Consider the following 17,138-nt stretch of genomic DNA (forward strand, 5'->3'; position numbering starts at 1 on the left):
AAATTTGATAATGTTAACCAATATATATATATTTAGGGTTAAATGCAAAACTAGCTCTTGAGTTATTTCACATTTTTCATTTTAAAAGTGATATTAAAATTATCAATTTCATCTAATTTTATTCTCGAAATATGATATCAACCAATAAGAATATGACACATGCAACGTTTATTGGATGTCGTATACATTTAGAGTAAAATAAAACAAATTTGATAATTCAAGTATTACTTTTAATAAAAAAGATTTAAATATGTAAATACAAAAAATAGCGTATTTTAAAGGTAAATTTTAAACCAGTGTGTTGACCTGATAGTTAAGGTGTTCACCACTTCAACTGTTAGGGGTTTTTCCTCCTATTATAACTTACAAAAAAGAAGGTGAATTTTATAGTTAATTCAACGCAAATCACTTGAATTTTAAGTTACTAAGTAAAAAGGATTTCATAACATGAATTGAAGCCAAATTAATTAGTACATTACAACAATATTAATCATTATTACTATTAGAAATTCTATGACACGCAGATATCATATAAAATTATAAATTTAAAATTGATGTTTGTTTAAAAGTAGTATACAATAATTAATGAAACATATAGTTTGAAACTATTTGATCATAATAACACATAAAATATGCACGATATTAAATTTTGAAAAATAGATTAAATTATGAGTAAAACAAATGTATATACATAAAATTTTCAAATAAACAATACTAAATGCACTATAGTTATTTACGGATAGAGATAATAAATTGTGTATATTAAAACAAAAATATATAAAATACATTAAAATAAAGTTTTGATTGAGTGGTGAATTTAAAATTCTAATAATCAAATTGGTATGGGTTCAAATCTTACTATATGTATAGTTTTTAATTGGTTTTGTTAAAATGAAAAGACTATAATACCCTTAGATAATATAACTTTTAAATTACATAAAGATATTTTCGTAATTTCTTGACATGGTTGAATGTGACACCAACTCAGTCAAGAGCTTAATAAATAGTAGAAATTATTATTCTTTTGGTGTAATTTTTTAAAATAAAATTGATAATTTTATTTTTAATGAAAATAAAATAATTTAAATTTAAATTTATTTATCTAAAATAAATAAAATATAAATCCAAAAGTAAAAAAAATGGAGTTATTTATTGGTGCATTTTTTTCATGATTTATTGATGTAATTTAGTTTCTTGTAAAAATTAAACTTTGAAGAGACCATTACAAGCCCATAAATCAAAGTATGCGGTTGAATTTTTTACGGTTTTCATGTAAGGGTTAAATATTTCAAAACGATTAAATAAGAGGATAAAATTTTTCAAATATACTCGAATAATGACTAGACCTTTTAAATGTATTCAAATGAGGTTAAACCTTTCATAATTATTAAATAAGGGTTAAATTTTTCGAAAATGCTTAAATAAGTTAATTTTTTTAAAGATTTAAAACATCAAGATTTAAATATATCTATATTCGTTTAATTTTACAACAAATTAAGATTCAGTCGTGAAAAACCTTTATTTAGATATTTTCATAAAAGTTTGGTCCTTATATATCTACTTTGAAAGATTTGATTTTTATTTGAACAATTTCTACAAAGTAGAACTCTAATTTGAGCATTTAGATTTTTTAATATCAAGCTTAGCTTCAAGTTGAATTTCAAAGCTCAATTCTTTTTAGCTTTAACCTTTAAATTATATTCAAATTTCCATATTTTTCACCCAAATTTAGTGTATAACGTTTAATAAGAATAGACGATATGTCACGTAATCGGATAGTATCGTTTTTGGGTAAATTAGGATAAAATTAATAGTTTAAATATCACTTATGACAAAAAATAAAGCAAAGAATGCCATATTGGGGTTCTTTGATAAAATTATAAAATTTGAAGTTAAAACTAAACATTTTGTATTAAAAAATTAAATTCAATTGTTAATTTTAATAAAGGCAAATTTCAATTTTTTTATTTTACTAAAGTACTAAAGTGCTAAAGTGATTTAATTGCATAATTATGTTTTAGAAAAAAATTAAATATGCAAATTTTGTCGATAAGGGCCTACCGATTAGGGGTGTATAATAATTTAACAGTTAATCGAATCAAAATTTAAAAAAAACAATTGAACTGAAATATTTTGATTAATTCGGTCGGTTAATTGAAATAATCGAAATTTATATATTTTGTCTTTTGATTAAAACAAGTATAAAACATATAAAAATATATATTGAAATTAATTAAAATATGTTTTTGTCAAGAAAGTTAATCGATTAACCAAAATTTTATGTCATGAAACACTACATAATTAAAATACTACATAAGTATTGAAATTATGAAACACTACATAATTAAAAATACTACATAAGTATTGAAATTAATACATAATATTAATTATTAAATTTGATTAATTCGATTAATTTGATTAATTATCTAATTTTAAACTAAATTAACTGATAATCAAATTTTAAAAATTATTAATAAACCTTCGATCAAACAAAATTTAATCACTTGCCTATTAATTAAATTAGATTGATTGAATCTATTAATTTAATTTTAACCGAAGTGTAGGGAAAGTGGGAATATAGACATGGTTTAGGACAGAGTATTTAATTATGGTAAAATTTATAAATAGACCTTATACTTTTCATTTTTGTGTGAATTTACCCCTCAAACATATACAATTAGCGCTGCCTGGCTCAACTTCAGGCCAAATTGAGGGATTGGGTAAAACAAAGAACCCTACAAAACCCTCTGTAAAAGCTTGCAAAACAAATAGAAAAATAACAATCTTTATTTGTTGAAAAAAGAAAATCAAAACCCAATGGCATTGACAATCTCCAATGTTTTTCACTGCCCAAAACCCAGAATTTCACCACTTAATTCTATCCCCAACTCTTCAATCTCAAAGCTATCATCTTCCTATCTCAGGTAATGTTCATACTTACTTTTTATCCATTCCTTTTCGGTTTCTTTTGGCTTTTTTCACACTTATTGGTGTTTGGGTTTCTGAGAAAACATAGGAAAGTGAAGGAAAAGAAAGGGAAAAAAAGAAGAAGAGAAAGCTTTGATTTTGATGTGAATTTGTATAGGATATGAGTGGAATTTAGCTGAATTTAGGTTAAAGGATGGTATTAATCTTCATATGGAATAAGCTGAGTTTTTCTATGAAGCTTTTGGGATAATAATGGCAGCTTAAAGAGGCTAAAAAGATTGAATCTTTTAAACTGTACTTCATTTGTTTCGGTTGTGTTTTTATTTTTGTGGATTTTAAACTGAATACCCATCTGAAAACTATATAATATAAGGTCTTTTATGTTGCTGGGACTATTCATTTTTCCTGAAGTGACACCTCTATCCAATTCATAGCTGGTCATGGATATTGATATAGTGCATGGTAAAACTTCAAAAAGTTGAAGATAACCATGTTTAGATATATACCCGTATTTAACACTCGAGTCCTTGTAACATAGAACATCATTACCTGCTTGTGGTAATTAATTTTATAGCTAGTTTTGGTTTTTCGTGCTGTGAATGTTTGTACTAAGCAGCAAGTTCTTGAATTGATCAGGTTTCCCAGGAGATTTTCTTTTCCGAAGAATAGAATCGCGATTTGTGCCGCTTCATCTGCAGCAGGAAGTTCTAATCCGGATAGTGACTTGAACCCGTATGAGGTACTTTGAACTCTTTGCCAGTTTGTTCATTTCGAGATCAAAGTACCGAGTTATTAGTGACTGGATTGGTGAGTATTTCAAATGCTTGTATGTTTTCAGGTCCTTGGTGTGAGCCCTATTGAGGGATTTGAAAAGGTCAAGCAAGTATATACAAGAAAACGAAAAGAGGCTGATAAGAGAGGCGATGAGGCTACTGCTGCACTTGTAGGTTACGACTATTAAAACTCGAATATTGTTAAAAAAGAATGTCCAGCTCATTATATATGGAATTTCCACTACAAAAATCTAGATATAGAAGTTTTGCTTACTTATGGGGGTACTTGCTGTATGTTTATATTTTATTTACAGCTCGAGAAAGCATATGACAAACTCATGATGGCACAATTAATGAATCGGAAGAAGGGTGTGACATATGGTTCGTTTAAGGTACATTGTTGAGGATCCTTAATATATATTAGGGGCAGTTCCTTTTTTTGGGGGACAAATGTGTTGGGTTGATTGGTATGGAATTATGTGCATTGAGTATTGAATGATGAACCTTGTGTTCGTCTTAAGCTTATCACTCTTTTTTTCAGGTTTCAAAGGACGTGAAATACGCTGATAAGCAGCCGATTGTATCATGGGGGCCAAGGTTTCGTAACTACTCATAAGTAGAATATTTCTGTATTAAACTTCTCGTTCCGCTATTTCATTCCTTAATGGTCTATCCATGTCTGAAACCTGTGTCGGAAGCATATCTGAACATAGGTCTGGGATGTGACCCTTCAAATAGCTGGAAAAATTTGAAAAAGGATTTAACATGCCCGTGTAATATACATCCATATCGAACACTCATACCAAGTCCGAGTAACATGTTTTAACACCCATGGTTTGTTGGTGACAACTGCTCATTTTAAAAATACTCATCCCACATTAATACATGCGGGATAACTTTGTGAAGTTCAGTTTTTTTTTTTTTGATAAGTTACGGAAAACTTGAATTGCTTTGGTTCGGTCTTATGGAAATACTTGTTATGGTTCCTTTAGGTGTATTTTGTAGTTTGGTAGTCATATATTCTCTTGCATGGAATTACGATGCATTTCAGGTTCTCAAAGTCTACTGTTCAAGATACGCGTATCAACATGGCAATTTCTGCTGTATTTGTAAGTATGATGGATCCCTGGCATCTTCATTCCATTGTTTTAACATGTTCGTAGATAGCTCTCTATATATATAGTAAAGGAAGCAGATGTGTTTTTTCTGTTTCTAAACCATCAAATTTTCTTTCACCTCATTGTACTCGTTTCTTTACAGACAGCTTGGATTGTTATCAAGCGCAATGCTGAATATAAACCTTTGCAGTTTTTGGCTTTTGCATTTGTTTATCGCATTTTTGAGAAGTTGAAAGCTTTTGAACCACCCGTATCACCAACATTTACAGTGAGTTTGTACTGAAAGAGCTTAAGTCCATGTCTTGTATGTTCATGATATCGTATAATGAGGAACTCGTACTGACTTCTATCATAACGTCCCATTTCTTCAATTTGTCAATTACAGGAAGAAGGGGAAGATGATGGGCGAGGACTGCGAATGGGAAAAAGGCTTCTCCGTTCACTTGCACTAGTTTTCGGTTGTATTGCGTTGTCCTCTCTGGTACGAGATGTTGTTCTACTTCGCTAAACTTGACAAATGAAAACCTTACAACTCGGAGTCCATAATTAGATATTTCCTTTCGGATTATATGAGTTTCTCCTCTTTGTAGTCTCGTTGATGACATTCTGCTTGAATATTCTTGCAGGCATACACGGGTATTTTGAACTTGATTGAGTACATTGGCAGTTATATACCTGCTGTTCTCTACAATAACCAGGTAACAACATCAAACTGACATCTAACACATGGTCTGACATGGGTACGAGGATACGATACGATCCTCCAAATATATGAAAAGAAGGTAAAAAATAAACATACCGAGTGATGAACTTTCTATGTACAGGAACTCATAGTGACAACCGCATCAGCAGTTTCGCTATACGTTATGGCATCGTACTATAGGTAACGAGTTTAACAGAGTTTCAAGTTCGGATCGAGGAACTGCTGAGTTTAACTGAGTTTCGAGTTTGGATCGAGGAACTGTTTAGCAGGTCATAGTTTAGGAGCTTGTTTCATACTCTGTTAAATTTTAGCTCTCCAATTTTGTCTAATAAGGTACAAAATTATTACAAGGTTGAAAGTTAAAATGGAAAAACATGGTTTTGCTTCCACCATTGTAGCATCATTTTTGTTGGTAGATCTGTTTTGCTTTAAGGATTCAATTCAGGCTTTAATTGAGTTTTTTATTTTTATTTGTGTTGAGAGTTGAGGGCTTGACATGTGTAAATCGTATGTTTTTGGTTATATAATTGACCCGTCCAAGAGTTGAGATGACTATTCAAGTCTAATAGAATGATTATTTGAATCGGATTGGAAATTGATCAGGGTATTTGTTCGAAGAGAGGCATTAGATTAGTTGATTTACTCTCGATATGGAGTGATTGAATCGGGTTAAAAAATTAATTGTAATTTTTAATTTTTATGAATTTTTTAGTGATTTATTTAATCAAATTGACCAGTGCGAAGGGTTTTTGGTATAAGCCGATTAATGAAATTTCTTAATGATATTGGTGATTTCAATTACAACGGGAGAATCATAATATATACAAAATTTAATTATAAAAATAAATTGGATTTAAATATATGTAATTTAAATTCTTAAATTGAGTACAACAGAAGGGACTAAAATTATAATTTAACCTTTTATTTGTTTAAAATACATGTCTCATATCTTTCCTTAAAGACAAAAGATTAATTGGTCCACTAATTCATAATGCTAGATTCTTTCATGCAAATCAGACATCAAACAAAGGAACAAAGACCCACTTACCTTTATATATGTATAATATATGCAGAGATTGAATATTATATTTTAAAAAATAATTATATGAATCATCTAGATGATTTTCTGATCAATTTTTCTAAGGTTTTTTCATGACTATGAATACCGTAGTTGAGTTCATCCAAATGTGAAGTAGGTGAGTTTTGGTGTGTTCATACACATGCACACACTTTCAATATATATATACATATATGTATATGATAAGCTATAACATTTATGAGAAAAAGAATCTATGAAAATTTAAACTTGGGGTTGTTGAATTTTCAGATTGTTGTGCAGAACTCTGTAGGTAAAAAAATTTCCTTTTTTTCTTTTAATGTCAATTTAAAAAGTATAAACAATCTGAATTCTGAAAAAAAATAAGATACCCAATTGACCAGTTTATTATATTAATATTTCATTTCAAGTTGGTTTTTATTGAAATTTCTTTTCTGTTGTTTAGAGTAATTTGGTTGATTTTTTGGCTATAAAAGATGAAGGTTTGTGGATTTTAAGCTATGATCTCACAATTCTTGAAAAAAAATTTCTCTTTTGCTTGTAGTTTATTTACTGTTTTTTTGTTTTTTTTTTTGTTAAAATGATTTTTCTTTTGCAGAAAATAAGGAAGTTCTCAATTGTTTGAGTTTTCTGGGAAAAAAACAGAGAGAAAATTTTGGGTTTTTCTGGGTTTTTTAAGGCAAACAAAAAGAAGAGCTTGAAACAGGTAAAATATGGACTTTAATCTTTCTCTCTTTTAACTTTTTTATATGCGCCATTAGTACATGAATGCTTGTTCATATTCTTTCATGAAATTAGGACTTAAGAGATGATATCGAATAAGGTTTTTGGGTTCGAATTCCGTAACAGTATCTTCGAGTTATTGGAAATTGGCGTGGTATGAACTATGAAATTCCTAGTTAAAACGGTTTCGAGTATAGCTTCGGTGGAAAGAAAAGAATTGTAGTTTTTGGATAAATTCTACGAGTATAGGGTTAAGGATCGATTTTGCTTCTTGTTAATCAGTTTGGAGAGATGAGTATTAGATTGTTTTGAACTGATTTTTTCTCCCGGGATTGATTTCAGTGAAAATGGCGACGAGAACAGTTGATCTTCGATCTGATACAGTCACTAAACCGACTGAAGCAATGAGGGCTGCAATGGCTACTGCCGAAGTTGATGATGATGTCTTCGGAGCTGATCCAACCGCCGTTAAGTTACAATCAGAAGTGGCGAAGATGATGGGCAAGGAAGCCGGTCTATTTGTCCCGTCAGGCACCATGGGTAACCTAATTAGTGTTTTGGTTCATTGTGATGTAAGGGGAAGTGAAGTCATTCTCGGAAACAATTCCCATATACATATCTATGAGAACGGTGGGATAGCGACAATCGGAGGTGTACATCCGAGGCCAGTGAAGAACAATGAAGATGGAACGATGGACATCGATTTGATCGAAGATGCCATTAGAGACCCAAGAGGAGAGCTTGTGTACCCGACTACAAGACTGATTTGCCTGGAGAATTCACACGGGAAGTAAGAAATCATTGTGATATGCACTTAAACCATTTTGTTTTAGTATGTTTTATTGGATGAGGGAGAATCGGGGATGGTTTTTGAATATATGCATTATAAGTTCCTTTTACGTTTCTCATGACTGCTACGGTTTTTGCATAGTTAGTGTTATCGGAAGAAACTAATGTCAGTTTAAGTTCTTAAAAGATTCGTTTCTCCCTTTTCAATTACTTCCCTCTCGGTTTTATTGCTCGTTGGTTGTAATATGGTTAAGTTTTCTTCTACATAATGCAGCACCGGGGGTCGATGCTTACCTGTGGAGTACATAGACAGAGTTGGTGAGCTAGCTAAGAAGCATGGTTTGAAGCTTCACATCGATGGGGCTCGTATTTTCAATGCATCTGTGGTGGGTAACTTTGAGAACTTTTAATTGAAAATAATTAAAACAGATGTACTAATGGAAGGGTTCGTCTGCTAGGCACTCGGAATTCCTGTTGATAGGCTTGTACAAGCTGCTGATTCAGTCTCGGTATGCTCTTTGTGTCAACATTGTTAGTTATTTCAGCTTGACCTGTAGATGATAGCTTTAGACTATTTATCTCATCTTGCAATTTGGTGGTAGGTATGTCTATCGAAAGGTATTGGTGCTCCGGTTGGATCAGTCATTGTTGGTTCCGAAACCTTTATTACCAAGGTAAAATCGAAGTTCTGCAGCTAAAAATCTCTGCAATCTATGAAAATTTATGTTAAAATCCGTTTTCTTGCTTTTTTAGGCTAGAAGACTTCGGAAAACCCTAGGGGGTGGGATGAGACAGGTCGGTGTCATTTGTGCAGCTGCATTGGTTGCTTTGCAAGAGAATCTGGTAAAGCTTGAAGGTGATCACAAGAACGCAAAGGTGTTAGCAGGTAAAACTATCAGTTTACTTGATTATGTACATTGAACTTTACAGTCAAGAAGAACAGTCATAGCTTTCTGATCGGGTGCTTGTTCTTGAGCTTACCTATAAAATTCGACTTTATGCTCTGGTTTTTATGGTTTCAGAGGGACTAAATCAAATTAAAGGTCTAAGAGTGAATGTTGCTGCAGTGGAAACTAATATTGTGAGTATACTAGTTATAAAACCAATATTCAAATTGTGGTTCTGTTCATCAAGTTCTTAACGGGTTACCAAGCTGATAATCTTCTAATTACTTGTACGATACCAGATATTTTTTGACATAGTGGAGGGATCAAAAATCTCAGGGGAGAAACTATACAAGCATTTAGTGGAACGCGGTGTATTTGTGATGCTTGAGGGTCCATCCAGGTCAGTGTATTCCATTAAATTCACCCAGGATGTTGCTTTTCGATTTATCCCGGTTCGTTTTAACTTGAATGCATAACTCAAACCAAGTAAGTCTGTCTTATTTCGACGAATGTAGAAGAATAAAGAATTACAGGATGTATGTATATATGCCCTTCCTGGAATTGGGTCTATGTTTCTTGGACTCAAAAGATAAGTGTCAGATATCGGTACACGATCAATTTACATGTGGTTAATCTTAAATACGGACACATTAGAGAACATAAAATTCGGGTTACTAGACTAATGATGGTCACTCTTTTTTGTCATTCAGGATGAGAATTGTTCTTCACCACCAAATTTCATCAAGTGATGTGCAGTACACTTTGTCATGCTTTCAGGTGATCATCCGCGTTTTCCTGTTATTCCGACTCTTCATTTTCATCAAAACACTTCTATCCGACTCATCTTCGTATACGAGTGTAGGGATACAACGGTCTATGTTATTTCGATTCTTTATTTTTCTCTAAACCACTTGTGTCTAACACACTCAAATATGGATAACGGATACAATCCTCCAATATCCGTGTGTTCATATGTCCATATTCGACACTCATCGGGAGTCCGAGTACCATATTTATAATATTCACTTATTCTTCCTTGTTTCAATGTTGCAGCAAGCTTTCAGTGGATTGCAAGAAGAAAATGGCAACTAAGAAATTGGTGGATTTATTATAAATAATGTAAAAATACAATAAAATACAATCTTCTTATTGGTTGTGGATGGATAATTGGTGTATTCATATCATATTTCGTGTATCCATATCAAGAAAAAATGAAAACTCGAAGGGAAAATATGATAATAAAATACGGTAATTGTCAATTTTATGTTTAAAGGTATCCTTTCTAAAGGAATTCATGCATTCCAATCACGTCCTTTTGGCAAGTTTTCTTATATATCATCCTATGTAAATTGTGAAATGAGTTTATATGGTTCAAGAAATGAGGTTTGAAGCATGGTAGTTAGTGCCGATTGTATAGATCCGTATGTATTGTTCCGGTCTTAATTAGGTACCAAATAATTTATGCACTTTTTTTTTATCAAAATTTTGGTGCATTTTGATTATATCAGTGTGTTTCAACAATGGTAAATTTTAGTTTAGGCTTTTCATAATTTAAAAATTTTAAATTAGTAATGGTAAAATTTTATTTTGGCCCTCTAAAAATAATAAAATTTTAATTTAATCCTTTAAATACACTATTAAAATGATAAAATTGTATTTTTACAATCGTAAAATATACAATTTAATTATTGCCTCCCAAACAAAAATTTCAAGTTCCACTACTATTTACTAGTGTGTACCAGCATGTATTGATTAGTACAACTTTTAATATTTTACAAGAATTTTAAATTTTATCTTAATCATTTCAATTTTTTATAATTATATTTAAAATAAAAATGTATTAAATTAAATTGTTGACTAAAACTTACATATACATTTAAATATATTTATATGAATTATTGGATGTTTATATAATATATAACTTAATTTTTATTAAAACAATATATAATTTATTAAAATTTAAAAATTATATTATATATATAAAATATTTAAATTTATATATAATTATCAAGAAATTAAAAATAAAACTATATATATGAAAAATATCGATAAATCCAAAATCATATATAAAAACTTATCAATATTAAGAAAAAGCATCACCTCCTCCGGTATCAACCATCTTAGTTTAAAGGCCTGACCAGATAAATATATTTGTGTATGCAAGCATAACAAAATATGAACCCTAAAGCTGCATGGGTCGAATAAAATTTTCGATAGTCATATTTTAATATTTTTTCTTAAAATGTAAAATGGGTCGAATATTAAAAAAATGAATCGGAACAACATAGTTGAAATATACCTAATTAACTCATATATGTATATATATATTTAAAAATTAAAAATACTTAATTGGAAAAACCTTGAATTTTAACAAATTAACTATTAACGACTTACATCGTACTAATTTACTTTTCTTTTCAAACAAATTAACCAAACCTGTTGGAGAAACAACATACGAAAATGGTGAAAAACCATTGAATTTTAACAAATTATTCTACAATTTCGCCATAAATCAACCGCCATTAATGTTCCTTCCGCAAGACTTTACCCCCACAACGTTTCTTCCACAGAATTGTCATCCTCATTAGTTCTCTGGCGGCTTAGAGGTTCCTTACTCAACATCTCCATCTCTCCGCCGCCGCAGACAAAGAGATGGCGCCGTCGCCTCCAACACCTTCCAGGCTTCTCGAGATCAACCTCATCTCCGCCCAAGACTTATTCTCTGCTTCCAATAACATGAAGACTTACGCCGTCGTTTGGGTCCGACAAGAAAACAAGTGCACCACCAAAGTAGACCAAAGCGGTGGAACCGACCCGACATGGAACGAAAAATTCGTGTTCAAAGTCGACAAGGATGACGCCGTTATTTCCGTCGAGGTTTACGCTGCTGCATGGGACAAAGATGCTACCATAGGTTACGTTAACGTACCCTTAAACGACATTTTCGATTCCCCGTCGGCGGTTACCAGAACACTCGCGCTTCCAATCAGCCGACCATCCGGACGGTCCCAAGGGATACTCAACATGGAAGTTTCCCACAAGTTAACAACAACAGAAGATTATAACAGCGGCTCGATTGTTAATGGCTCCGTCGTTAAAGGAAACAGCGGTAGCATGGTGAATGGTAGTTCCCTTTGTAACTCCGACGTGGGTCCTTCAGCTTCGGTGGTGGCGGCGGCGATTGCGAAAGGGTTGTATAAACCGCAAGTTCCACAACAAACAGAATCCAAAGAAGCGACACAAATAACGGAATGGACGAAGAAAGAGAGGGAAAAAGAGATGGAGAAAAAGTTGTTGTCGGTGGACTCTCCAGCGGGATCCATAGTGGCGCCGCCGTACAGTAAAAGAATAACGAGCAAAGAGAGGAAGAAGAAAGAGGGAACGAAGTTGTTTTCATGTTTGGGATGTGAAATAGCGATTACATGTGGTGGTAGTGGTGATGATGATGGTGAAAGTAGGAAGAAATATAGGAACAAACATGAAGGTGGTAGCAATAAAGTTTGTAACTTAAGCTCCATTGATAATTGTAGCCAATAAGCAAAAAAAAAAAAAAAAAAAAAATTCAGAGTTTTATTTACTTTTTCCTTCTTGTTTATTTTGATTTGGAAGTTTTATAATAAAATTTATGTTATTGGAAATCCTATTCTTTATAGTGGGTTACTCCTTCAAACTCGAAATTTGGGAGGATTCAAATAAAAATATTAAATCTAAAAAATAAATTTAGACAAAAAATTTAGACCTGTTTGAAATATGAGATGAGCTCGGACTTGAACCTTCAAGGTTCGAGCCTCGCTTAACCTGTTTTTAAATTTATAATATTTTATATTATGTTATTTTTATATATTATATAATTTATAACACATTAACAACATAAACTTATGCTAAATATAAAATACTACTCTAATAAAAACTTTAAAATAATGTTAAGATCACTATATAAAAAATTTCAATAAATAAAAAAATATAAAATTATTAAATATTAAAAAATATATAATATAATTTTTTATGAGCGGACCTAAAATGTGTTTCGGTTAATCTTTTGCAAATATGAGCAGGTTTAGACAAAATCTTAAGCCCGTATTTCGGTCCAAGCCAGGCTTGGGCAAGATAAAGTATGTTAATATCATGCTTAGGCACAACCCGGCTCGACTCGACCCACGAGCACCTCGAATCCTATCACACACATATATGCGTGGAAATCACATATTTAGAATACAAATATGTGTTTAAAAATAACATACAATAAATAATAGAACATATGGTTTGAAACTAATTAATTATAATAACACATTAAATATGCATGATATTAACAAATAAAAATTTTAGATTAATTGTGAGTAAACAAAATTTAAACACATAAATACGTTAGATTAACAATACTAAATGCACTACAAATTTTTATTATAATGTTGCCATCAATCATGTGTTAGTGTCTAGTTTATTTGTGATACCAACTCAATTAACAACATAAATTGTGCATGTTAAAATAAAAATTATAGTCGATTGGCATGGGTATTGTTGCCAACACAGGGGGACGTGGGTTCGAGTGTGTTAAAGCGCATTATCCTCTTATTTATGGGTTGGGGAGTGAATATGGGTAGTTCTAGGCATAGTCTTAAGAAGAGCAGATATAATGATCAAAATCTATAATGCCATGTAGGACTATCGTTAGAGAGGTAATGGAGCTTAACTGCAAAGTGACTACTTCGTAACAAAATTATTATGTAATATAACATTTCAAATATAGGTGACTGAACAAATAGATAGCAAATAGGTTGCAAAATGAGAATAAATGATAAGATTTAATAAGTCCTCTATGCTTCAAAAATCAGTACTATACCAACGAATTTCGTATTCATTAAATTCCAAATTCTCTATACATATTACATTACAAACAAAACCCTGAAATTTGATGTTGAAGCTTTTTCTTTCCAACGTACAAAACTAAAACCTAATTACTTTTAAATCAAGATTATTACAATTAATCTCAAAATAAAACACACTATAATTCAAATGGATCATCATCATCATTATTTTCTTCCATTTGAGCAGCTGCATTTTCTTCTTCCTCGTCATCAATCACCAAATACGGATTTGTTTCCGTTGGCTGGAAATTATAGAAAATAAATCCGTAAAAAACCAAGCTCGCGCCTTCTTCCAGCACCGGAACCAACCACACGAACCAGTAGTTCAAGAAAGCTCCGATGGCGGACACCACGATTCGTGTGAAGTACAAGTAAACTATCACGACTATGTAGAATTGCTTGAAGAGGGTCAGTTTCTCTAGGTTTTTTGCCGCTTTCCCGTCCCTCTTTGATGCCTCTTTTAGGCTCCGGATCGACCAGATGATCGGGAAAAACACGACGCAACAACACGCGATGTCGATTAGTAAGAACAATTGGTTCCATGTTAACCAATCTCTTGTCGCGGGGCCAGTTTCATTAATTATGACGTAAACGATGTTTTCGAGGACTTGTAATGGGATCACTACTTTCAAGACCTGTTTTTCGCGTTCTTGGAGGTAGGGTTTCAGTATGGACCAGCCCGTACCGATTAGTATAATGACGGTGAACAACATGATGCCTTTGAAAAAGCCGAACACGTAAAACGCGACATCCCAACCGTGCGGAGTGCCTGTTTTTTGTACATAAATTGCGTCTTCGGAGGCACATATCATTTTTAGGCACTTGCAAATGAGCAATGCACCCATTATCAAATGTATCTTTTCAACCCTAGGCCTTTGATTCTTACAAGCAATGACCCACACAATGAAAAACGCAGCGTATATAAGAAACAACAAAAAATAAAGCTTCGGCAATGGCGCTTTCCCGGCAGACAAGAAATCCTTTTCGCCTTCTCTAAGATTGTACATCTCCGTATGTACATGCATTGACACTTTGAACTCCGGTTGACAGTTCCCGAACACCAAATTATACTCATCCGGCTCATCAATATCGGTCGAACCACGATAAGTTGAGTCCTGTTCTAGGTGATCAAACCTTAATATGATCTCCGCATGCTTTCTCGATAAAACACAATAGGTTTTATCGTGCAAGGATTCGTTCCAGATTCTTCGGAACGAAGGAACATCCGCGATGAAAAACCCCATTGAAGAAGGGTTGAATTTCACATTCTCAACTCTTGACATCCACGAAACATTGGTCACCCAAATCGATATATGGCCGTGTTTACCGAACCCAAAATTTTCGAATAAGATCATCGATCGATAATCGTCCAAAATCCAAGTGTTCTTTATCTCGGAAATCGACAACGGGATGTTTGACAAAAGAAAAAACAACAACAACAATGGATAGAACGCTTTACTAAGATTGAAATGGTTCATCATGTAAGTGAATTATGGTGGATCTGACAGTTTTCTTTTTTAAATTCTCAGAGAAAAATAGTGAGTGAATGGTGAAAACAAATTGGGGATTTTTGAGTGAGAAATTGGATTGATAAACAATGTTAGGGATTTGGATGGTTGATAATAATTGTAGTGAAATTCAATAGAGGAACGGTTTATGTGGCAAAGATAGGGGAACAAATATTGAAACATGTCCATTTCATTGAAACTAATTCAAAGAGGTGAGATCCTACTAAACTTTAGCTATTGGTTCGAATTTATTAAATTTGATTTGATTTTTATTTAAATACATTTGGTTCTGTTAGATAATAAAATCGTAATTATTCAATTCGAATTAGACTTTATGACATGTATATATTATCACTTGATTATATAAGTGGTAAAGGTTCAAATTTAGAACCTATTAATATAGGTGACGCATATTGCACATGATCTGATCTGACAAGACGTATCTATTTTGCGAACTAAATCTCTTCAAGTGTACGAATTTTTGCTTAAATTGAAAGATAAAATTTCAACTTGATTCGAAAATAATACAACCCATTAAAACATTTATCAACTCTGAATATATCAAATTGACCTAAGTTTAATTTTTACTAAAATATATTCAACTCCATTAATTTTTCGATTCTTAAGATTAAAAACTATAATTATGTGGTTGAAATAAATATTTATATATAAATTAATGAAAATAATTTAAAATAATATATAAAATTATATTTTAAAAATAAAATGAAAAAATCAAACTTATGAAAATTGGTAAATTTTGATTTAGTATTAAAACTTTTATATTTGGTTTTATTAACTTTTTTAAAACATAAAATATTTCTTTTAAGATATAAATTTCAACTTTTTTTTATTTTCATATTTATCGGAGTAAGCTTAATTTTAAAACTTTCCCATATCGACGATGAGAATAAACCTTCGTTAAGACCAAATTGTAATTTCTTTTAGTTAATTGACCAAAACGAAAAGTTACTCATAGTTTAGTGACTAATGATATTATTTACCCCAATTAATATGACATGGATCTTTATACTCTTTATATATTTGGAATTTAATTTTCATATTTTTTTTCTAGGAATTTAATTCCTCTATTTTTAAATTTATAAATTTAAGTCCAGTTTTAATACCATTAAAATTTTCTATTAAATTCATTAGTGTGACATATTAAAATTTTTTAAAATTACTCATTTAAAAGTCATGTGACAAAAAAATATTATAATAAATTTGAATTTAACATAAAATTTTAACGGTGTTAACAAATTTTAAAAATTCATGCCAACATTTTAATTAAAATAAAATATTTAAACCCTAGGTAATAATATTATAAAATTGAGTTACCTCTAAAAATTAAAATATAAAACTTAATTTTAAATTTGAATATGGTATAAAATTGAATTTAAAATTTCACCATTGCTATGTAATTAAAAGCTGTGTATAAGGAAAGCCGAAAGCATTTCTAGATATTAAATACCCATCTTCTGTCCAAATTAATTTGACCATGGTTTCATTAAAAAAATTAATTATGATTTTTAAAATTAGATTATTGGTTGAATTAATTAAATTAAAAATTTATAGAAATATAATTTCAAACTGATATAAAATAATTAATTTTGTTAACTGATTTTTTTCTTTATTATAAATTTTAATTATTTTTAATTAAAATCAAATTAATTAAACCAATATGTTAATACTCTTATTAATTTAACCATTAATCTAATTTTGAAAATTTAAAATATAACAACATTAATATCTTTTAGTTTTCAAATTAAAGTTTCTTTAAGCTTAAAATT

General features: G+C 31.1%; 4 protein-coding genes across 8 annotated transcripts; 3 read left to right on the plus strand and 1 right to left on the minus strand.

Annotated features, from left to right (window-relative positions):
• The first annotated feature begins 2,670 nt into the window (after window positions 1–2,670).
• LOC108460749 (protein CHLOROPLAST J-LIKE DOMAIN 1, chloroplastic) lies at window positions 2,671–6,117 on the plus strand. Its single transcript, XM_017760376.2, has 10 exons — window positions 2,671–2,924; window positions 3,565–3,667; window positions 3,767–3,871; window positions 4,016–4,093; window positions 4,243–4,298; window positions 4,753–4,810; window positions 4,962–5,087; window positions 5,205–5,300; window positions 5,446–5,517; window positions 5,644–6,117. Exons 1-10 carry the CDS (start codon window positions 2,818–2,820, stop codon window positions 5,704–5,706), a joined length of 864 nt encoding a protein of 287 aa, XP_017615865.1. The 5' UTR covers window positions 2,671–2,817; the 3' UTR covers window positions 5,707–6,117.
• Window positions 6,118–6,492: 375 nt separating this feature from the next.
• LOC108460748 (low-specificity L-threonine aldolase 1) lies at window positions 6,493–10,250 on the plus strand. 5 transcript variants are annotated; one of them, XM_053021846.1, is made up of 12 exons: window positions 6,792–6,871; window positions 7,025–7,061; window positions 7,178–7,285; window positions 7,645–8,092; window positions 8,366–8,477; window positions 8,550–8,600; window positions 8,694–8,765; window positions 8,845–8,977; window positions 9,114–9,172; window positions 9,278–9,378; window positions 9,689–9,755; window positions 10,032–10,250. In XM_053021846.1, exons 4-12 carry the CDS (start codon window positions 7,650–7,652, stop codon window positions 10,068–10,070), a joined length of 1,077 nt encoding a protein of 358 aa, XP_052877806.1. In that variant the 5' UTR covers window positions 6,792–6,871; window positions 7,025–7,061; window positions 7,178–7,285; window positions 7,645–7,649; the 3' UTR covers window positions 10,071–10,250. The 5 variants fall into 5 exon arrangements, with proteins under 5 accessions (XP_052877807.1, XP_017615864.1, XP_052877804.1 ...); XM_017760375.2 differs by lacking the exons at window positions 6,792–6,871; window positions 7,025–7,061 and adding an exon at window positions 6,494–6,718; XM_053021845.1 differs by lacking the exon at window positions 7,025–7,061 and having other exon boundaries at window positions 6,743–6,871.
• Window positions 10,251–11,516: 1,266 nt separating this feature from the next.
• LOC108459005 (uncharacterized) lies at window positions 11,517–12,528 on the plus strand. The gene has a single exon (XM_017758380.2). It carries the CDS (start codon window positions 11,631–11,633, stop codon window positions 12,513–12,515), a length of 885 nt encoding a protein of 294 aa, XP_017613869.1. The 5' UTR covers window positions 11,517–11,630; the 3' UTR covers window positions 12,516–12,528.
• A 1,287-nt stretch (window positions 12,529–13,815) lies between these two features.
• On the minus strand, window positions 13,816–15,324 carry LOC108459006 (protein CANDIDATE G-PROTEIN COUPLED RECEPTOR 7-like). The gene is made up of 2 exons (XM_017758381.2): window positions 14,119–15,324; window positions 13,816–14,085 (listed from the first exon to the last, which is right to left on the minus strand). Exons 1-2 carry the CDS (start codon window positions 15,322–15,324, stop codon window positions 13,981–13,983), a joined length of 1,311 nt encoding a protein of 436 aa, XP_017613870.1. The 3' UTR covers window positions 13,816–13,980.
• Between the last annotated feature and the right edge of the window lie 1,814 nt (window positions 15,325–17,138).

The sequence above is a fragment of the Gossypium arboreum genome, chromosome 11, assembly GCF_025698485.1.
Source record: "Gossypium arboreum isolate Shixiya-1 chromosome 11, ASM2569848v2, whole genome shotgun sequence".
NCBI classification, from domain to species: domain Eukaryota; kingdom Viridiplantae; phylum Streptophyta; class Magnoliopsida; order Malvales; family Malvaceae; genus Gossypium; species Gossypium arboreum.